Here is a 23,356-nt window from a genome sequence, read left to right as displayed (position 1 = left end):
ATACGATCTGGCAGTCCCACTTCTGAGCATTTATTCAAAATAACCGAAATCAAGATATTTAAGAGCTATTAGCACTGCCTTGTACATGATGGCACTATTCATAACGAGCTAAATAGCTTGAGAATGATGGATCAAGAAAATGTGAGACAATGAAATATTACTCAGCCTTAAAAAAGGAGATTCTGCAATATGTGACAAGATGCATGGATGTCAAGGACATTATGCTACATGAAATAAGCCACTCACAGAAGGAAACACAGTGTATGACTCTGCTCTATGTGAGATACCTAGAAGCATCAAATTCACAGCACCAAAGAGGGGAATAATGTTGCCAGGGGTTGGGGAGAAGGGGAAATGGAGAATTATCGATCAATGGGCATAAAGTTTCAATGAAGTAAGGTAAGTTTTAGCGATCTGCTGTAGGGAGCACACAGGGCCTTGTTCATTTCATTTTTATTTCAAAGGTTTACCCTGACTCCAGGAGTACAGTCCAACAGCATACAGATACTTCTACTGTACAGGGGTGTCTCTATCTTCTTTTTCCAGTATATTCTTTAGGATAAAGGCGCAGCACTCTATAGAGGAGCCATAACAAGGAGGCTAGGAATGTGGGTTCTGGATTTGACAGGTCCGTGTTTGCATCACATGCTTGCTGTGTGGCTACTTAACCTCTCTGAGCCCAGGTTTCCCCAGTTTCTTCTGTAAAGTGGGGGAAGTAACAGTTTCTAGCTCAAGGGTTAGTGTGAACGTTAACTGAGCCAATGCATGTAGAATGTTAGCACAGCTTCATCTCAATAGACTTATTAGCACCAAAAGACAGGTCAAGTGCCTAAAGTGTGCAACCCCATACGCATAACATCTTGTTGAATACATGAGAAAAATAAAATGAGGCAGTGTTATAATTATTACTACAGAAACTATAAAACCAATATAAATGATTATAATCATTTATACTTATACTTATGATAATATGCATTTATTTATAAATAATTATTAGAGTTATTACTATAGAAAACAAAGGATAACTCATTTATCATCTTACAGAAATTAAATCAGTATAAGTTTTCACATCCAGCAACACTTCCACATTCATTCAATAAACTTTCGTTGAACACTTCTTTACTGTGTGAAAAGCACTGGCTGGCATCGGTAAAATAGAAGGAGAAACCATAAAACATACGTCTTGGTACTAACCAGTCCTAAATCATTTTGAAGCAGTGTTTCAACCCATGGCAAGATGTAGCCTTCATTTTGCACGGCCACCCAATTACATTTTGCACGCACACTCCCAGACACACACACGCCGAAACAAAGGTACTGTTACTACCTACCCTATCCTATTTCATTTAAAAAGTGAACTCCAAATCCTCCCAGTCCACTAAGACCATTCCACAGTTCACGGAATGATGGTGACCTGTGGTCTGAGAAACATGACCCAGTTTGCGCTTGAACGAGATGGGTCTTGACAGCGGAGTTCCCTTGTCCATCCTGAGTCTGGCGGATGGTTCTGTCTCCTAGACAAACAGCATGACCTCCTGGCAGCACCACTCTCTCCTCCCGCTCTGACCCTCCGATAAGGGTACCGGCGTCCACACACAGTCACTAGCCTCACAGATCACCTGCTCCCTATCCCGATCTCAGATTTAATTATGTTTGCAATGCTTAGTACCTGTCCTCTAGTCGGAAATAAAATTTCCCTCTCGATTCTAGAGTTCTTATTTTAATGACCTCATCAAAAGTTTACCTCCTCCGAAATAGCAACACCGCTATCCTACTGAATGCTTTCTCTTATAGGGAACTATCTACCATTAATGGAATGGGAACACAATTCTCTAATCTCTGAAGTCCCCCCACAGGGCAAAGGTTATCATCTCCTAGGTATCCGCAGGGCTCCATGCCTCGGCTGCTTTAGACCTCTGCTCCAACGTCTCCTTAGGGAGCCCGTCTCTGACACTCTATGAAACAGTATCGCCTGTGCTGGTCCCACTGACATATTTCTTCATAGCACTTATTTTATTTGACATATCATGCTTATTTATTTATGAGTGTGTATACTTTCCCCCACTAAAATATGAGCTCCGTGAGATAGGAAATGAGTCTGTTTTGTTGATTGCTGGATACCCAATACCCAAAATAGTGTCTGGCACACAGTCAACACTACATAGATACTATGAAGGAATCTCCTCTTTGCATCTCAGCACAAGCAAAGAGAGGTTCAATAACGAGTCTGATGTCGCAAGTACTACAAGTTATAAGATCGAAATTTCAAGACATGTACATGGGATTTGAAATCCAAGGCCTTTCCGACATTGTCACTTTTTAAGGCATTAGTGGTAATTATTGTAGCACAAAGTCTGACTTTGTCCTGGCCCGGGCTGGACCCTCCCTACCTCGCTGGTCCTGCCTCCCTCCCCTTCTACCTGCTCACTCCAATCTGGCTACAGTTGCTTCTTGACCGTTTCAAATACGTGGTATTCCCATGTAAGAACATTTACGCCAGCCATTCCCTCTGACCAAGCATTCGCCCAGATCTGCGTATGACTTGTTATAATCCCAGGCTCTGCTCAAATGCCACAACCTCAGAAAGATGTTCTTTTATCACCTTGGCTAACACATTCCTAACCCCACACCCCGTGTTGTGTTGGAGCCAATCCACACTGGCTTGCCAAAGCCAACTGCATACATCTCCTCCCAAATCCACATTTAGGGATAACATCTCAGTAGCTTGAAATTGACCAGAGCGGAAGCGCTGACATAATGGGAATCAGCAAACACTGCAGACCAGAATTTGTTTGGTTTTGCTTTCCTGGGAGCGAGCTGTTAAACATTTATGAGGATGCTGGCCATCCCCACTCTCCTAACTTTCTAGGTCCTTCCCTCAATTTGCTTCTCTTTCCGTACCACTATGTGAAGTGGTATATTGTACTTCTTGCCCTGCTTCTCCACTAGAATGAGTGACCCAGGAGAGCAGCATCTTTACTCTGCTCCCCGTATCCCCGGGGTCTACATGAACAATAAACATTTGTGTAAGTCATCAGTTATCACCACACATCTTCCGAGCAGAGTCCACGGCTCACACAGTCCACGGCCCTGTACGTGGATGTGCTCATTCGGTCCTCCCAGCAATTATCCTGCCTAGTTTAAGGAACCTGAGACGAGGTGAGCTTAAGAGAAAAAACAAACAGGTAACTAACTTTCTCAACAATCTGCAGCAAGTTAGTGGAGGATCAGGATTTTGAACCCAGGTCTGCTGAAAACGATATCATCTGTACTTTGTACTAATGGCTGTCATTTCAACCACACTCCTCCAGGACAAGAGTGGCCTGTGTGCCTGTCACCTGCACGAGTGTTCATGCTCCTTGAGAACAGAGCCGGGGCCCAGCAGGGTAAGGATTCAGGAAGCAGATTTTCTGTTGGAGCCCCACGTGCAGTACTTTGCTCAGGGGCTCTCAAAGAAATGTTTGCATCTGTCAAACTAACTCTTCCAATTTTAGTTTTAAAAACTACAATCAGTTCTAGCAGGGTGGCGGGACTGAAAGAATGAATGCATGAGTGAGTGAGGAACCCTAGGTAGTTCTAGAAAAGCCATTTTAACCCGAGGATCCGTTTTCCATGGTGTTCCTCTCAAGTTCAGCATCCATGAGACAGACTTTAAATATTGCCGCACTTTCCAAATCGAATGAAGTGTGGGGAGAAGACACGGTTAGAGATGAGGGTGAAAAGACCTCCAGGTCTGTCTGAAGTGATGGAGGAATGGCAAGTGTTTCTCCTGCTGGATTACTATGGTTATCTCAACCGTGACTCCACCCACATTTATTTTGGAGAAAAACTCTCTATTCAGAAGCAAAAAGAACCCCTCGGACCTGTGTAGTCCTGGAGGAAGCACTGCCCCCACCTGCCCCGACCAGGGAAATTGACAATGAGGGACAATGACCTCATCTTTTCTCAACCCTCCGACTTCTTCAAGGATATTTTAATTTTTTTTTCTTTTTGGAGAAAGTCAAACTTAGCTATCCATCAAGTCCTCCTAATTAGGTGGTTGGGTCTTCATTCTTATGCTAGAAGCATTTCCTAGCTGCTGCAACGTCTCAGGTGATTTTTTTTCTCTGACATAGCTTGTGGCTACACCACCTGCTTCTAATTCATTTTACCAAGAGGACTCAGCCCACATGTCTTCAGGGACCTAGACGTCTTGATTCTTTGTATAGAACCCTAATGATACGCAACTGCAAAGAAAAACTTTGGCTATTGACCTTCTCGGCCACCTGCCGGCTCCTGCCTCTGCAAAATCTGTCTGACTCTCTTGGCTTCAGAGACAATGCACCTGAATGCACAGAGGTGGGCAGACGCCTCTCCTTCATGGTCCAAGATGAAGGGAAGAAGTAACCGAACAAGGCCGTCCTTGGCGCTTAGGGTGTGATGTGGGCATATGCAGCTGCTTACTTACAGATTTTCCTGAAAGGTCAGGACTGCCAGTTTTTGGTGCTCCATGTAAAAGAAGGCCTCGGAAAACCTTCGGACCTGAAGGATAAAAGAGTGTCAACAACAGAACTCATGGGGTGTGTATCGCCCTGACTTCTTAAAAGGAGATTGAGGCCCAAGGAGGAAGTGGCACATCTTAATGGGAAGAGAGCTGAGTCCACGACCCAGAGGTTCTGAAACATAGCCCTTCCACAGCTTCCCTCGCTCATGTGCAGCTCTTAGCACAAATCTGACTTATGGACACAATTTAATGCGTGTTTATGAATCTGCTCTTGCATTGCATTCTGTTGTTTTTATATTTAGGTCTTATTTCTTCTATTGGAATATAGGACGCTTGAAAACAGAGCCCATAAATACATGCAGAGAACACAGAATTTGCAAAGCCAGTCATGTCAGTATGTCCCCTAAGCACTCTGCAGACTCAGCTCTTTGGTTCTCTTGCCATAAAAGAGAAGACCCATATCTTTTATTATGCATTAATACTCACCCACATGCATTCAAGCTGGTGGCAAAAAAAAAAAAAAATAAGCTAAGAATATGGATTCCAGTTGAAAACACTTCTTCAAAACACTTACAAAGCACTTTGTCACATCCCTTGAGCTTGGCTTGCTATCACCTGGTAGCCCAGGCGGGTATTTTAGGAAGAGAAGGGCAAAGATTCGAGAGCCTAAGGAAACTCATAAGGCCTCCCTACAAGTTCATGGTGGCGCCAGGACCCGCACTTGGGTCTAGAGAAGTCAATCCTGACTCGTCTTCTCCGCAGGGAACCAAGTGTTGAAGAGCTTCCTTGACACGTGCCTGGCAGGTGATTACGGAATGTGTACCACGTGACCCTTACCCGCAAGGTGTGATGTTCCTGGGTGAGATACGTGGTCACTTGGGAGTGCAGTGTCACTGTGTCCAGGAACTGGGTCCACAGAGCCATCAGGTGGGAGGCCAGCCAGGCGAGGTCCTTGCTGATCTGCTCAGCTATCTTCTCTGGGTTATTCAACATCTGGGGAGGCAAAAGGGTAAGAGTCAAGGACCTCTGCTCCAACAAGCCCCTGCCGTCTTCCTCCTGAAGGCTCTGCTGGCGTCTCTGCTTTGCATGAGTCCCTCTCCTTTCTCGGGACACTCCGCTGTATCCCATCACATTCTGAATCGTGGTAGCTCCCACCACTAACACCCACGAGCTGGCAGGTGGAGCACCAGGTGTTTCCTTCTGTGCACTTTCCTACCTCATCCCTGCCATCAGCCTTTGGTAGAGTTGCTGTAACCATCACTTTGTACAAAATAAAATGAGAGAGGATTCAAGAGCACACCCCAGGTCACACAAAGTCAGGATTCAACTGTAAGACCATCTACTGGCAAAGCCACAGCAGCACCTGCCTTTACACGGCAGGTGTTAGAAAACATCTCCTGAGAAACATGAAAGCCTTTATGCAACCTCACAGCACCTAACTCGTTAGGTGATTTCCACGGGGCTGTTCTCAAGACACCCAGCACCATTTCCTCCCCATCACTCCAAATTTCTTAAGCAGGATCCCAGGCTGCCTTTAGGAAAGCTTGAAGGATCCAGGCTAGAGAGAGCCTGGAGCCCCTTGGGGAACCCATGGCTAGCTTTGCTCTAGAGCTAAGAAAGCCATCTGCTCGGGGTAACTTTCATTCTGGAGAGGTGAGAAGAGAGATGGAGGCTAACACCGAATTCGTCGCTTCATCACATAGTCACCAAGAATTTAAGGCACATCGCCCATGTCCCAGGCACACGTTTCAAATAAATGGGGGCACAAGGATGAGTAAGACAGTGACTCTGCCTGCAGAAAGCCTCACTCACTGGATCTCATCCAGCGGGAGGTGGGTTGCCCGTGAAGAGTCAATCACCGTATCTTACAGTAACTTTAAATTGCGTATAAGCTAGAACTTACCAAATACTATGTAGTACACCTGAAACTAGTATATTATAAACCAACTCGTCTTCACTAACAATGTTTACACTGTCCCGATCCTTAAGATACGTTTAAAAATAAACTTAAGAACATGGGGGAAAAAAAAGTGGTGGGGGTCTCTCTGTCTCAGAAGATGGAGGTAGGACACACAACCATTGCCTTCAAACGCATCTCCGAGCTCCTTCTTTGCCACGTGCCTCAGTTTCTTCCTCTGCACAGTGAGTAACTGTCCACTAAGTTCAAAGCCTCCTTGAAACCCTGAAAGTTCCCTTTGCTCTTCTTGGATGGAAGGCTGATGCTGGCTGGAGTCAGCATAACACAGGATGAGGAATTTGCCACTGCAGTGCGGCTCCCTAAGTGTTGGGTATCGTGGCTCTGTAACGAATGGCTAGCTCCCAGATCCAAGACATCATTCAACGGTCATCTCCCCAAGCTGCTGCTTCCAAGAAGAAAGGCCAGAGGCTGATGACCACATAAGCTAAAAAAATGTGAGAGTGACCCTTTCTTTCTTCTGATGGAAGCACTGTTCCCATCACTGGCTCTGTTGCGAGGCAGTGGAGTGGCCTATCCACTCTTGATTTGGTCCCCAAATCCACAGCCCACAGTGCTAAGAAGCAGGACAGTAAAGATGGGGTTGGGGTGGGAGGGAGATGGTCAGCCACTGGAGAACACCCAGACTGGAGAGGGAGGCTTGCAGCGGACTATCAGTGGCCGGTTTTTACATTCTCCCACCTGCTACCCTCATGGACGCCAAGCTCCTGCATCCGCATTGGATGCTGAGGATGTTCCCTGCCTTGCTTCTGGCTACCTTCCTTCTGCTTCAGCCACACCACCCTTCATTCAGTGGCCTGAACACACAGCCCTTTCCAGCCATTAGGCCCTTGACCAGGCTGCACGTTTTCCCGGAAATGCCTTCTCTCATCTTCTGATCTTTCTCTCTCTCTTCACTGCTTTGGGCGTGTCTTGTTCTCCACCAGGTAACTGTTTCAGAAGTAACTGCAGTCCCCCTTGTTTCTGATGATCCTTTTGAAACTTCTACTGTGTTGCATGGGTACGACTGGCCTTGTTCTTGAAGCCCACTCAACCCTGTACTGACCTCCCCAGATGCAGTTCAGTGCCCTCCTTTGCCTGCACTCACAGCTTCAGCCTTTTGGCACCTACACAGCAGCTGATGGATGATGGAAACTCGCTAACTCCTGATTGAGCAAACTGGTGACTTTGCACCAGTGAGAGGCACCCGATGCCTCAGTACCTGGACTTCCCTTTCTGGGCGTCTTCTCCTGACACCCACAGCCCGCCCCCCACTCCGCTCCTGCAGTACCAGCAAACACAGCCTGCATGCTGAGCTCAGCCACCAGAGAGGACAGCAAAAGCTATTCATTAAATGTGTCTTTGGGAGAATTATTTCTTTCCCCTAGTTGATCACAGAAATGGTTCCAGATAAGATTAAGGACGCTTCTAATTAAGCCACAAAAGGACTTTCCTGCTCTCACCGATGCCCGGGCCTGTTCAATTACAGATGATGGGTGTGGAAGGGTTTCTCTGGCAAGATGAGAAGAGGCCCTTCATGCTAACAAGGAGGCCATTTGGACCCAGTGCCACTTCAGGGGAAGCTGCCTGAAAAATGTGCAGCCACTCAGCCTCTCCACTGCTCCCAGGCTTTTCACCTGGGTCTAATCAGGCTCCTTTGCTCACTCACTCATTCCTTCACCCCTTCACTGCTTCCTGATGCCAGGAGTATGCTGAGTTCCGAGGACCCAAAGATAAATGCATCCAATCCTGGAAGGGGCACGTGGTCCAGTGACAGTTATTTACTTTGATAGTTATACCTACAAAGAGATAGCTCCTGTGTGCTATGAAAGAATCACGGAGGGCTTGCTGGAGGAAGTGATGCCTGCACTGCATCTTCAAGGTAAGCAGGTGTCAGGTTGAGAAAAGCCTGCTTTTTGTCCCCTGAACGAGCTGTGTTCTCTCACCATGGTCCTCGATCCTGGCCACACACTGAGTCACTAGGGGACTCCAAAACGTTTGGGCCCATCTCTGAGAGTGGGACTCAGACATCAGAATTTTTTAAATGTTTCCCAAGAGTCCTAGCGAGCCATTGGGGTTCTAGATCCCTTCTGATCACAACTCCTGCCCTTGCACAAGTCATCACCTTTATCTGCCATCACACACACACAAGCGCCCTGCTGTGCCCCCTCGTGTTTCAGATCTCAGCTCAATGCTGCTCAGCGAGGCGGCTGTTCCTAAACACACAAAAGGGTATCTAATAAGGGTGACGGCGACCTTGACAACCGAGTGTTTCAGGCACTTCAGGCCGAGTGCTCTAAGGAATTCATCTGCTTCATCCTCATACCAGTTCTACCCAGACCTACTATTGGACGGGGTAACCAAGGCACAGGAGGTCAGGGGACATGCCTGACATACAGAGTCACCACGAGGAAGCCAATAAGGGACCCAGGAAGTCCAGCTCCAGGGCCACCATACTCGGCTGTGTCTCATCAATCCCACTGGACCCCGTGTAGACTGCCCATCCCACAAAAACACGACATGTGTCTGTTCAACCTACATACCGATGCAGAAGACAGAGGGGATCTCCTGCAAACTCTGCAAACACCCAGGGCACCCTGAGGCTCTGGCTGGAACTCATTACCTTCTCATGGGTCACGTGTCCCTCCAGATGCTCAGAGGCTCTTATCGCAGCAACGAGCAGGAGCTGCTCTACAAGCTCATCTATTTACGCTACTCAGGACCAAGGCAGACATGAATGAAAGACACTTCAAGTCTTTCTGTGTCCTTGACCCATTCAGTCAAACTGGAGGTCTTGACTTGAGTCCAGTTGGACAATCACTTTTGGAAGAATAACTGCCTTTGGTGCTATCTGAGACTCACTCTGCATATTTGGTTTAGCAGATTTTTCACCAGCACCTAGTATATTTTGGTGACAGACTGCAAACATCAATAGAACTCAATTCCTTCCGTGCACAGTTCGCGGCTTAGTGGAAGGAGGCGGAGAGGCGTGCCATGGACCATTTTCTTCCCTGAGCGGGGGCTGGAATGGAGAATGGTGCCCTCGGACATCAGGTCACCGGGCGCTCTCAGAGCCCAGCATCTTGGCGGTTCCCTGAGAAGGAAGCACGTGGCTTAGGCTCTGCAGGCTGACCGGGATGAGGTGAGCAGTGAAGACCAGGTGAGATGGGACAGTCTGGGCAGAGGCCAACAGCACACAGAAGGGCACAGGATGACAGCCCCAGCCCTGCCCTGGAAAGGGTCAGAATACAGGGGGGAGAGCAGGCCTGGGGGCGAAGGACAAGCCAGAGGGGCATCACACACTGGCTTCGAGGTCCATCCTGAGCAGTCAGACGCTCATCCTGTGGGTGAACGGGACCCGCTTGGAGCTTCTACCCAGGACGGCGAGAGCGGTCATTGTCTTTGGTTCCCAAGCTTATCACCGCCTGCTCTGTAGGGGATGTTGTGCAAAGCAAAAGATGAATCAGTCAAGGCCCCTGCCATCGAGGGCTTGCAGTGAGAAGATGCCCCTGAAAACAGAGCAGTCTCATGATGCGGCCGGGCCCCTCTAGACCCATGAGCCTCCATGCTCGAGGGGAGGGGCCCTCGAAGGCAAGCTGCACGTTGCTGCCCAGGCTTCCAAGGCCCCAACCCCAGGAGGGAAGCAGCTGGGACCTCGCAGCCTGGAAGAGCACATCGCCGAAGGGAAGCCCAGGCTGCGGCACCACCTGGTCACTCTGAGCCCAGCCTCACAGCAGAGGGGGCAAGGGGGCAGCCAAGTGCCTACTAGATGTCAGTGGGGTTCCTGAGTTTAAACACTATTCCAAGTGTGGTCCAGCAGCAGCAGGGTTACTGCAATCTCCTGGAACATGTTAGAAACGCAGAATCTCTTAACATCCTGGACCAAATCGAGCACCTACATTGTAACAAAATCCACAAGTCATTCATTGTACGTTTGAGACATTCTCAAATCAGAGAAGGAAAGGGATGCGACGCAAGTGAGTTGCCTCGAGCTGAGCTCTGTGGCTCCCCGGCGGCCCTGCGGGATGGTGGAAAAGGGGTGGGGGCTTGAAATAAGCACAGCTGTGTGTGGCCCTGTAGCATTTGTGCTGAAAAATAATCGTGCCAGGGACTGTGGCTGGCCAGGGAGGAGGAGGTCACCGTGAGCCCAGGGGACAGTCATTTCTAAAGCTTTAGTTTCCTCTGCTAAGAAACCCTCCATCCTCAGAATCAAAGCAAGTACTCAGTGTGAAAGCGCCCTTATGCAATGGGATCGTCCCCTTGAACCACCTTCAAAAGATGTTTACAGGCTTAAATGAAATAATTAAAACACCTTCTGACTGGGGGGGCTTGGCTAAAAACAATTAGGTAAACAAATGAAGCAAAAACCGGTCTGCCTCAATCAGTGGCCATTCACTTATGTCTAACAGCTAATTTTTACTATTTCCTGCTAGGAATGTGCAGCTCAAGGAAAGACCACATGGCAATTTGGAATCTCCTAGATGTTTATGGGGGAAACCGGGAAATAATCTTTTGTATGGCAGGACACTCTACTGGCTGAATTTTAAAAGCGGCAACTGCTTTCTGGCAGATGCTCTGCAGGATCGGAACCTGTCTGCTGTTCCAAGTGCATGGCTGAGTTTCATTAGGACCTTTCCGTCTGTTTCAGAGAACACAACCCACCGCTTTTCCAATCAGGGGGCCCAGCAGGGGTCCTTATCATCTGTTCCAACTCACCTTCTCAGCACCCCCCCCCCAGCTTCAAATGCTTCCCCTGCAGCCCTCCTGCACCCACCGGGCCTCCGAAGGTCACGTCTCGCCCTGGCCTTGCATGGCTATTTCCTCCGTTATGGCTAATCTCACAGAGGGTCTGCTGCCACCCGCTCCTGGGTCCCCACAGTCCCCCCTCTTACACTTCCTGGCCCAGCGCTGACACCACCGACAACCCCTGCCTCGTGTGTGAACACGTGTGTTTCACACAGGCGGCCAGCCCAGGGAAGCTCTCTGCCATCCTTGTATTCCCAACAAATAGCAGAGGAGCTGGCACACAGTAGGAGCTTAAGAAACATGTATGAGCTTCGCATGGAGTAAAGGTGCACATGAACTGTCCCACGACTGCAGAGCCCTCTGTTTTCAAATGGCCTTAAATCACCTGAAACAGTTTCCACGGCCCCATCTATCCTGGGGATGGATTCGTTTGTGACCATGTGCTTGGTTGACCAGTAGGTGGCGATGTCCTGCTTGTAAATGCTCTGTGGGCTGGAAAGGAGGCTTTGGGGAGTGCTGGGGAGGAAGCTTTATTTTTTTCACTCCCAGCACCGGGGGGGTGTGGGGGGGGTGGGGGGGGTGTCCTGCCTTTTAGCAAACCACAGAGCAGGCTGAGGCTCACCCCACTCTCCCTTTCCCTCCTGCCACCCAGCTGCATCCTTGCAGCCATCAGCTCGTTGGGCTGCTTTGTACCAAAAAAAGCCTGAGGCAACACTGTCACTCAAAATGGGGGTGGGGGGGGCACGGTTTCCCTGAAGCTGGGGGTCCCGGGGCCAAAGGAAGCAGGACCCCTGCTGGCTTTTCCTGAGATAATACCAATAGACTGGTCAGCCACCCTACTGTCACCTGAACCACTGCAGGGACCAAATACACGCATGTTGCAGTGGCTCCCAGATGGCCTTGGGTTCAGACCCTGGGCCCACCCCTTAGTGGTTTAGGGAGCTAAGGATGCCACACTCCTCCTGGTGGCAAAATGAACAGGGACATGCCGGCTCTCCCACTGCACCTGCAGGGCTGCTGCAGAGTCGCTCCCAGGGCATCGAAGGTGAGCCTGCCTCCAGCACGAGCAAGTTGACTTTGTCACTGTTTTTGGCGTAAATGCGATTAACCACCCTCTCCTGCCTTAAGACTCACTCTCCTTCCTGACTTTTCCCACACCGCCCCCAACGAGCTTGTCACTTTCCTTCTCCATGGCTCCTGTGACCTGGGGGTCTCATCCAAGCTCTATACCACTGTGTGGGGCATGAAGACCCCCTCATCATCAGCCAGGGCTCCCCCCAGAGCCTAGGCCACCCTACTGCCTCCCCTCCCAGGAGCCCCACTCACTGACCCACGAGCACAACCTTGAACCTGGTGCCCCCTGGCTCCCGCCTCCATGACCTGGGCCGCCTTGTACAGGCCAGGCTCCATCATGCCCTTGAGGCTTGGCTGCAACACAGCCTCCTCTCTGGGGTCCACTAGCATCTGCTTCTGGGGTCCCCAAACCATGGGCATATCTCTGCCCACATCTGCAACCCCCAACAGCCCATCTGGATGGGCTTAACAAGCGGGGGGGGAGAAGTGTGGGGAGGGGGTGCTGTGTGCACACAGGAGCTCATTTCATCCTTCTAAGGGCCCTAGGAGCGTGAGAAACTAGCTACCGAGAGGGGACACGACCTGCCCAAACTGGACAGCCAGCCTGGGACATTCAGGACGGCGCCTCGCAGCCCAGGCGGAAGCTGGCTCTAACCACTACCCCCTCCTCCTCACAGGACAGCCCCACACAGGCTTACAGAATCCATGAAAGAAAACCCTGAGTCCAACCTCATTTTGCAGATGAGCCAGCAGCCTCGGGAGGTGACCTCACCCGCTCCGGCATCACCCACTTCCTCCCCTTTGGTAACAGGTAGCGTTCTTGGGATTCATTTATCCATCCATTCATTCCAGCCTTTATTAAGTGCTTAGTAGATTCCAAGAGGTCTTACAGCACTGGGGGTTCAAGAGTGACCAAATCTCCTTCCCAGGCAGGGAAGACGCCAGGGTTGAGAAACACGGGTTTAAAAGACAGCAATGTCGGTTTGCAATGAGATGGACTCTCGAGTCCAGCTTGGAGCATCAAGCAGCCGAGGTGCCAGCCCCAAGCTCCACATCCCTCCCTTCTGCATCTGCCTCTGCTTCTATGAAGATCCTTCGCCCAGACCATCCACGGCGATGGGATGGGAAAGCGTTCCAGAGACTGTAAATAACGACCACAGGCAGTGGCCAAGTGTTTACCAAGCACATGCTCTCAATCCACGCTTGGCAAACTTTTGGCAAAGACACATCACTGTTTTCAACATCATCATTGTCTCGGAAGCCGGCTCCTGCCATGTGTGAGCTGTCTGAGCACAGGAGCAAGGTTTCTCCAACCTTCTGTGAGAAGCACACAGACCGTGGTCCGTCGGTGCTTGTTAACGGGGCGGGTACGAGACCGAAAATGTGAAGCCAGGGAAACCAAGACCTGTGAACGCGTTTGGTGTTTTTCAAAATAGCTAGCACGGGGCTGGGGACACAGTGGGTGTCTAAGAGACCCAGCGATTTCAGGCAGAGGGATGGGAGAGTATTTCTCCAGTGTAGGATCGAACACGGGGTTACAAGCCACATCTTTTCATCTGATTTCTGCACCAAGCAAGGCACTATGTCTACTGCCCTTGGGAGCCAAGGCGTCCGTCCCCTCATTACCTGCAGCTCTGAGCACAGCTGAGAGAGTGTTTCTTCCACAGCAAGCGACTCTAGGAAGAAAAAAGAAAAAATTTAGACAGACACACCCGGAACTGCAGTAGTTGCTAATGGAAGGAAAGGAGCACAGATGTCAAGTCGACGCTGAAGTCACAGAAGGAAAACACAGCTCTGTGGACTCTCCTTCTATTTCTGTCTAAAGGGTCCTGTTTATAGAGAGGGTGACTCTGATCTGGAGCCATGTGACTTTACGCAAGGTCAAAGTCACATTGTCCCGTGGATGCATTTCTGAGAAACACAAGATCCTCTGGGTCAGGCAGCACGCTGTGTGGCCCGAGGCATTCCAGTCCTGATGTCCTTTGGCAGGGGCGTGCACACGCGTGTGTGCCCACACCCATCTGTGTGACGCACATGGGACAGGCATTTGTGTCTCCTCCGTGCGGGTGAGCACTCGGAAGTCCAGGGAAGTGGGGGTGCAGAACCAAGCCTACCGGCCAGCGCCACCCATGCTGGTGGCAGTGATGATCGGGACAGTCCATGCTGGCGCAGAGCAGCCTCTGCGGTCCTGCCGTCGATCAGCCGGAACGGGGTGGACGCCGCACATCCGCTACCATGTGATCCAGCGTTCTCACTCCTGGGCACGTATCTGGACAAAACTACCACTCAAAAGGTACATGCATGACAGGGGACAGTTCGTCGCAGCACTAGTCACGAGACCAAGACACGGAAACAACCTTTCATGTTCACATTGTGCCCGATGTTTAACCCCCTCCCTCGTCCCATGACGTTGAGGTCAGTCCTTGCACCGGGCCACAGACTGTTATTCTTTCCAGGATTTTTTTAAAAAGTAATTATTCAATTAAAAATAATTATTCACCATGAACAATGGTGTGTTAATCTCCGCCACGCAAAATAACTCAGCTGCACACATACGCGATCTTCATCACATTCCTCCCATCACGGTTTGTCACAGGATATTGAATATACAGCTCCCTGGGCTCCACGGTGGGACCTCGCGGTGCATCCACTCTCTGTGTAACAGCTTACACCTGCTCATCCCAAACTCCCCGTCCATCCCTCCCCTCCCTCCTCCCCCTTGGCAACCACAAGGCTCTTCTCTATGCCCGTGAGTCTGTTTCTCTTTCATAGACAGGCTCATTTGTGATGTAATTCAGATTCCACGTATAAGTGATGTCACATCATATTTGTCTTTCTCTTACTTCACTTAGAATGATAACTTTAGGTCCATCCATGTCACTGGAAGTGGCATCATCCATTCTTTTTTATGGTTGAGTAATATTCCATTGTATATATGTACCACATCTTCTTTATCCATTCCTCTGTTGATGGACGTTTAGGTTGTGTCTTGGTATTGTCAATAGTGCTGCTATGAACTATTCCCTATCATGCATGTATCGTTTTGAATGAAAGTTTTGTCCAGATACATGCCCAGGAGTGGGAATGCTGGATCATGTGGTAACTCTATTTTTCGTTTTCTGAGGAACGTCTGTGGATTGTAATTGAAGCATCATTGCCAAGGTGAGTGGGAACAAACCTTTGGCTCCCTATGATCAGTCGTCACGGATGAGCACACACCTGCCCATCTAGCAGCTGTCCTCAGGTCTGAGAGCCCCAATCATGGTGTCTGGCACAACGCCTGGCACACAGGTGCTCAATAAAAATACAGTGAGTGAATGAACAAATACATTCGGTTCCTTTGGGTTAAGAAAAAAAGTTGAAGCAAAAAGCCAGCTGCTAGTACAGAGTCTCCGTTCTCCCTCTGCATTGCTGTGACTCCACATGTGCAGATCTCCTGTGAGGTCTCCAAAAAATGCCAACCCCAAGAACATGTGATTCAAAGAGGCCTTTGGAGCTGATAAAGCCAGAGGGTTAGATGCCACCTGAAATCAGCGCCAACAGAGTTTTCCCGTTGTGGCTCAGTGGTAACAAACTGACTAGCATCCACGACAGTGTAGGTTTGAGCCCTGGCCCCACCCAGTGGGCTAAGGGTCTGTGATGTAGGTCACAGATGTGCTTGGATCCCGCGCTGCTGTGGCTGTGGTGTATGCCGGCAGGTGCAGCCCCGATTAGACCCCTAGCCTGGGAACCTCCACATGCCTCGGGTGTGGCCCTAAGAAAAAAGAGAAAGAAAGAAATGCAATAAGAACCAGCTGCACCCACCCCACCCTACACGCCGAGCACTGTGTGCGAGGGGTCGGGGGCTTCTCCCAGAGACCCCTGGTCTAATGGGGAAGAGAAACCAGCAAGTGAATGACTGTCAGGTCGTGCGTTCGGCATAACCACAGACCACGGACAAGGCCATCAGCATCGCCAAGGCCAGGACCATCTCTGCAGTGAGACGCCAGGGTGCAGGGAGAGAAGCTGAGGCCCCCAGCAGGCATTACTAACCTCCACTACCACGTTAAGGACCTGGCCTCTGCTCTGGAGGCAAAGGGCCTCGTTAGAGGACTTTGAGCAAAACCGCCACCCACGGCCTGCTGTGACCTAGAGGGACACGAGACGAAGGACCCTGTCCCCAGGTCACTGAAGGATCTCTGTGCTCCTCACTTGATTGGCCACACACTGCTGGGTGACCCTGAGCAGGTACTTCATCTCTCTGAGCTTCAGCCCGCTCCCTGTCAATCAAGAGGGATCCAGGCCCAATGAGCAAGATGTCTGATGTACAAGCGGCAATTCCCCCAGAAAACCAAATATGATGCCCACTGAGAGCTTTGTGTCATGGTCTAGAGAAAGAAAGTCATACATTGGTATTTCTTAGCATTGCTTTATGCTCTGGTAAGTTTCAATCTCGTAACTATAAACGGGCACTTCCCCTTAGAAAGCAAGTTAATGCGAAGTGCCAATAGTGCCAGGTGGGTGGGAGGTGCTTCATAAGCGCTTTTGGTGGATGGACGAATGAGTACGTGAACACCCCTCGGGGTGCTGGTGTCTTTCCTGCCTGCGTCTGCATCTCCAGGGTTGAATCCTGCTGGAATGATGCAGAATAACAAAACCCCGACCTGAAACGGTGCTTGCTGCTGTGACGCTGACACACGCACGCGGACGCCCCTGGAGCCCCGGCCCCCAAGAGGGAGGTGGGGCGCCAGGGCAGATCTTCCCCCGGTGCCCAGCCCCTTACCCAGCTCCATGTGCGGCAGCTCCGGGACGTCTCTCATGATGGTCAGGAAGTAGGCGCGGAGTCCCCGGTAGGCATGTAAGAGCAGGAAGCACAGTTCCCGGTGCCACTTGTACGCGTGCTGCATGCAGTTCTCGGAAGGCACGTAGAAGCTCCCCTGTGGGGCGAGAGGGGAACAAAGGCAGAGGGCTGACCCACATGGCCTGGTGCTGCCAAAAACTGGGAAACGCTTCAAGATCCCAATAAAAGAGGGAATTTGAATCTCGTCCCCATCCACCTGCCTGGGAAAACCATTGAAATGGACTAAACCTCTGTCTTATCCTGATCATGTTAAAGTAATAATAGTGACAAAAAGAGTAATAATACTAGATGATGGAGATGATGAAAATTGCAATGAGGCAGCCACCCTGACCTCTCAGTTTTGGGAAAAGGGGAAATCACCCACTTAAAGCCTCTTCTCTGCCCCCTATGAGAAGAGGCCATGGGACAGACAGAGGCGGTCTCTTTTTCACAGGGAAACAGGGAATGGAGAAGACCCTTGTATTGGCGGATGAGCCGTACGCAGTGCTGAGAAGGAGAAATAGGTTTGCTGTGCAGCAGGAAGGCGCTGGGGGTTAAGGTGTGCGTTTGTAAGAGGCTGCGGATGCAATCACAGGGTCAGCGAGATTTACACATGCTACTGTGTTTTTGCTGCAGGATGCGTCGCGCCAGCAGAATTACACGGATGGGATTTCTCGATGAGGAAGAGACGCCGAAGTCCACCATGTACTTGGAGGTCCAGCCATGATGGAAAAGAAGGACCAGGGCCGTTCTTTCTCGTAACTGCAAGAGAGGAGGATGCCGTGGGGTGAACGGCAGGAAGGATATGTTTCAAGAACAGAGAAAGGAATCTCCCAGGGACAGATCTGGGCAGAAAAAGGGAGGCACCGAGTAGTGAGCTGGCGAGTCCCAGGGTGGCAGGACCTGTCTGTCCGTCCACCGCTGGTGCGTGCGGCTGTGAGGGAAGGAGGCAAATGTCTCTTCTTGACCCCGGGCTTCCTGGCCCATCCTGCTGGAAGGAACTCCAGGCGGCGCGTGGATGGAATTCCATCCTTTGGGCATCTGTGAGCTGACACGCGTAGCTGCTGAAGCGGCAGCCTCCTTCTGTGTTTGGTTCTTGCTGCCATCTGAGAGGGCAGAGTCGGTCCAGTGGGGGCAAGACAGGTCCAGCGGAGTCCACAGGCACAGGAACTTCATCTGTGCTCCCAGTGGTCCATGGAGGCAGACAGCAAAGGGGGTCATTCTACCCATTCTAATCGCGGCAGCGTCACAACTGGGTCACGTGGGGCAAGAGGGTACAAATTAGGAAACCCGGGTGGAGGTCTCAGGTCTGCCGTCACCTTCCTCTGAGATGCTTTCAGATTCCATCCCTGGGAAAAAGACTGCAAGGCGGAGGCTGGCCGGCAGCAAGTTCATGGGGTGTGCTTGCAGGGGCAACCCCCGGGGGAGAGGAAGAGGGGGCAGAGGGCGGGGCCACCCAGCACTGTCCCTCAGCCACACAGAGACCTCAGTCGACCCCCAGGGGAGCTCTGAACCTGCACAGCTGTCTGGCCTTGAGACAGGGGCCGTCTTCGTACCCAGGCACTGACCATTACTGGGTGTGGTTTCCTCAGGGAGGTGCGCTCTGGGTCGGCCGCTTTCCCAGACAGGCCAGTCCCCAGAGAGGGACGTGGCGGACGTGGTTGGCCACCGACATCCTCAGCAGTCGGAAGGATGAGTGATTCAGTCTGAAGATGGAAACCGAGCACCCCAGAATTCTCTGGAAAAAGCCTCAGCTGGTCCCTTCACACCCCAGAACCTCAAATAAACCTGGCTTTGCCTTATGAGGTCCCTTCTGATTTGACCTTAGGGAGATACCTGACAAGCTTTGGCATCAAAAAACTTCTCCATTTCATAAGCAGAAAATCCAGTCAGCTAGGACATCTGTGGCCACCAGGCCCTCAGGATAATCTACATATTCCCATTTCTCATCTTTCCTATTGTAACAAAACCAAGAGTCAGAACAGTTGTCAAAAGACCAGAAGAGCTTGTGCAAAGCAGGGTGTGTGTGTTGGACTCCCCAGGTGTGTGGAGCCAGAAGGAATCTGCCATTTATGAAGCATGTAGATATTCCCATTATACCTGCTCTCATTTGATGTTTGGCAAGCACCTACTAAGGCAGACACTCTAACTGTGATTTCCAAAACAGATTAGAGATGATAAAAATCTCAGTATTACCAAAGGAAACCATACAAAGTGCCTTTTTCCCCATCGTCCAATAATTTCTTGCACATTCTTCTGCAATACTTCCCTATGCATATTAACCTATGGGTATATATGTGCAAAGATGGCCTAAAAACACAGAGACACACGTGTTGGAAAATGCTCTGGACATTTCTCCATCACTTATGCCTTAAAGTTCTTTCTTATTAGACCAAGTAAGTGACAGGGGCTCCAATTCCCATTTCATAGATCAAAGATCTAGTGAGTCGGACAGGGTCACTCTGCTTTGTCCGCAGCAGGAAGGGTTCTCAAGTTCAGGGGCTAAATGAAGACTGTGCGTTCTCATCTGCCACGTGCCTCTGGAAACCGTGCCTGGCAGAGGACAGCTGCTCCACTAAGTCCGCTTACTCTGACAGAGGCATTAATTTCAGCCCTGCAGTAGCTGTGACGAAGCAGAAATGCAAGCAGGCAGGGATTAACAAAGGCACAGCACCCAACAGCTATGCGTCCTCAGCCTGTTTGCTTCAAATATCCCTGAACCTTCCATTTTCTGGTCCTGCTACCTGCCCACAATTGCGTTTTCGTATCACCAATGCCTCTCTTTGAAGGTGCTCCAGGACCCGTTCAGGAGGGTTGAGGGATCAGTAAAGTTTGTTAGGAAGTTCCACCTTTAAGACTGGACACTCCTGTTACATGGATTTTTCAAGAGAGACATCAAGAAAATGCCAGGGACTCTTCATAAGGCTGGTTTGATTATGCTGATTAAGATCACAGAAAGTCAAAATGTTAATCCAAAGAAAAATCCCCCAAAAAATATATGGCTGGAGATTATTATAAATGAAACAAACACTCTTTTCCATAAAGACTCAACAGCACGCCTTTTTTCAAAGCGAATGATTTGCCACAGAAAATCCCATTAGCCAGCCCTCCGGGCCTGCAGAGCCAACATGGAGAAGCCCAGCTGCTTCCCCCCACCCCCCCAATCAGAACTGCATGAAGTGGATTGAAAAGCCTCACACAATCTCCCCAGGACAAAGAAAGAACACTTTAGAATCCCTCCTTTTCAAATGTCTGGAATGGAAACCCCAAATAATACAACAGGCTCCACGCGGGGTAAGTGGAATATCAGGCTGTGTGCAAACTCACGATGGACGCCCCCTGGCCAGGGCTCACCCCATGGCACCATCTGCACAACATCTGAGAAAGGGGGCAATCATAATGCACCTCTTTGGGGGTTTCTGCTAAGGACTAAACAAGACGTGTCAGCACTCGCACAGACTCCTGTGATGCCTCCGTGCCATGCCAGCGTACACTAAAAGGAACTTTTTCTTAAAAAATGAGGACACCCCCACTGATGGACTCTGTAAACACGTCTATGGGTTATGCAGATCCAACCTCAATGGTGCTCCACTTAGAAACCAAAACACGGATAGAGTTTGGCTAGAACACAGAATCTGGAGCCAAATGGGTCCATTCCCTGCCGGTGGACCACCGCGTGATTAAGTCCCTCCACATCTGAGATGTCAGTTTCCTAACATGGAAAGTGGGGATAATTATAAAGTGTTTAGTACAGTGCCTGGCTTCCATGAAGTACTTGTTCAATGTTAGCTAGGAAGTTTGGCTTTTTAGTTCATTTGGTACCTTCCAGAGACAGCTAAGCTTGCTATCATATCAGACATGCCTTTCCAATCTACACAACTGGATCGATTACTGCCCTGGGCTCCAGATCTCTCTTCTAAACTGCTGATGGGGAGGCTTGCCTGTTGTCACAAAAGCATCTTATAAGGAGCATATTACTGTCCTCTGGTCTCTGTTAACAGACCCACCTTGCCCAATACCCAACAAAGCCAGGGAGTTTCTCCAGTTCCAGACTTCTTTCTCACCTCAAGACTCTGTTACGATGTCTTGAAGGTTCCACTTCTAAAATGCTCTCAACTCTGCCCAGTCTGAGTCTTCTCCATTGCTTACTTTAATTATTAAAACATGCTTCTAGGCAGTTCTTTGGTGGTGCAATGGGTTAGGATCCGGTGTTGTCACTGCAGTGGCTTGGGGGTGCTGCTGTCCCACCGGTTCAATCCCTGGCCCAGGAAGTTCCACATGCCATGGGCACGGCCAAAAAAAAAAAAAAAAAAAAAATGGGTCTCACTGTCTGAGTCTTACCCTTCATGTGGAGCACTGGTTTATACAAGTGGGTTTACAGCCATCTCACTGTCCACAAGATCAAGTTCATATTCCTTAGCATGGCATTCAAGGTTGTGAGCCCTCATTACATCTCCAGGCTCAGCGGCTGCCTCTTGCTTCACTCCAGAGCTCACTGGTTGCTTTTTGTTCTTTCAAGTGTCTGTCCCCTGGCTGCCTGAAACTCACCACCAAGAATCTGATCAAATGTCCACTCCTCTGCGAAGCTTCTCCTACGACCTCTGCCTCTCAGATCCCTTGCACATACTCATCACACTACAAATGTTTCTGTAAATGTCTCTCTCCGTCCTCCCTGGAGTTTAGAAACGGTGTGCTATTTGTCTTTGAACTTGAAACACACAGAATTCTAGCACACAGAATTCAGTGCATGCAGAAACAATGGATGGATGAAGGAGGTGTAGCATCCTCTAAAGTTCTTGGCAGCATCACAACAACAGAGACTTGGTGATGCCGTGCTGGAGCGAAGGTTTAAATGGCCCTCTCTTCCCCTACTGCGGAACTGTGGGGCTTTCACACAATTTGGGGATGTGGACTTGCTAGATTGCCGTAATAATCACGCTATAGATATTCAGGTCACAGACAAATGTATATTTTATATGCAGTGTATATACAATCTGATTTTGGCATGTGGTAAACATCAATAATTTTCCATCGAATTTGAACATGCCCATAAAGGCAAAACACATTTTTGCACAGAAGGATCAGTAAATCTTCTGTGTTATGATTCTGGGAGAATGCCTAAATGGAATTGGTTCATAATAGCCTGAATATGTTTATTTGAAAAAAAGAAAGCCACCTCAATCAGACCTCAAAATCCAGAATTCTATCAATAGGAGCTGCTGTTCATTGCATGCCTGCTGTGTGTCTGGGACTATTTTTTGGTCCCTGAACTCTTCTTCTTGGTGTTTCAGTGAGTTTCTCTTGGCTATTGTTCTTTTTAACTGATCAGAAAATGATAAGAATAACGACAACAGCATTCATAAACAGCGAGCATTTATTAGTTGGTCCTAACAGAAGCCATGCATCGTTTAAGTGTTTTATATGTGTGAGATATTTAATTCTTATGCCAACTCTATGAAATAAGCACAATTATTTACATCCACTTTATAGCCTGCGAACAGGAACCCTGAGTGGTAAACAACCTATTTGTCGGTCTGGCGCTGGAAGCCACACACTCCTAGTCTTAACGCTGAACTTGATCTTTGAATTGAGCTTCAGGAAGTTTAAATAGCCTGTGTTGACACATCTGGGAAGGGTTAAGCTTCTAACCCATGTTAAGGCCTAGGTTTAAAAAGGAAACTCTATAAATTACAGAGGAAACTGAAAACCCAGTTGTGCTCACCTTATAGCTTTGTAACCAACTAGCTGTGGTTCCAGGAAAACGATCTTAACTTGCTGGCCTCTTCAGGGTCAGCAACACATTGCTGCCACCTTAGTCAGCAGGTCCCAAGTTTTACGCCCCAACGCTGGATTGCGGTCACCAGCTGTGAGATGAACCCCAAGTATGTCTTGCCAAAAATGGTTAAAATGGAGAGATGACACATGACTTCCCATGACTACAACTTCATGCAACTTAGTTCCTATCGCCCCCTTGCCGACACCCCACAGAGGTACCTTAAGCAAGAGGAAAAGAGAGTGGGTTGTCAGGCTTGGACAGAGGGGGAGCTGTGGGGTTGGGGGGGGGTTGGCTGTCCCAGGTCTAGGTCAGATGCCCACCTAGGCGTCCGCTCCATTTCACACGGAGACGCAGGCCGCCCCCATCTATGGCTCCAGCATCAAAGGACCGTGACGACCACTGGGTGATCACAGAGAGGTCTACCTGGCTCCAGCCGTAAAAGCAGTCACCTTGGTTTTGTGCTTGTCTCCTTCTACAGGTGTGTTGTACCCCCACCTCTTCTCC

The 23,356-nt window shown here is 49.6% G+C and overlaps 1 protein-coding gene across 7 annotated transcripts in view; it reads right to left on the bottom strand.

The window, feature by feature from the left end:
- Window positions 1-23,356, bottom strand: part of FAM135B (family with sequence similarity 135 member B) — a 289,315-nt gene that overhangs the window by 32,175 nt on the left and 233,784 nt on the right. For all 7 annotated transcript variants that reach the window (XM_021088864.1, XM_021088866.1, XM_021088868.1 and 4 more), the window contains 4 exons: window positions 17,020-17,173; window positions 13,884-13,933; window positions 5,321-5,476; window positions 4,448-4,521 (listed from right to left, as the gene is read on the bottom strand). In XM_021088864.1, the coding sequence (XP_020944523.1) occupies window positions 4,448-4,521; window positions 5,321-5,476; window positions 13,884-13,933; window positions 17,020-17,173 (434 nt within the window). The remainder of the gene's footprint in view (window positions 1-4,447; window positions 4,522-5,320; window positions 5,477-13,883; window positions 13,934-17,019; window positions 17,174-23,356) is intronic.

The sequence above is a fragment of the Sus scrofa genome, chromosome 4 (assembly GCF_000003025.6).
Source record: "Sus scrofa isolate TJ Tabasco breed Duroc chromosome 4, Sscrofa11.1, whole genome shotgun sequence".
In the NCBI taxonomy this organism is placed as follows: domain Eukaryota; kingdom Metazoa; phylum Chordata; class Mammalia; order Artiodactyla; family Suidae; genus Sus; species Sus scrofa.
Note: the sequence above shows the minus strand (reverse complement) of the source record. Positions and strands in the feature narration are given on the sequence as shown.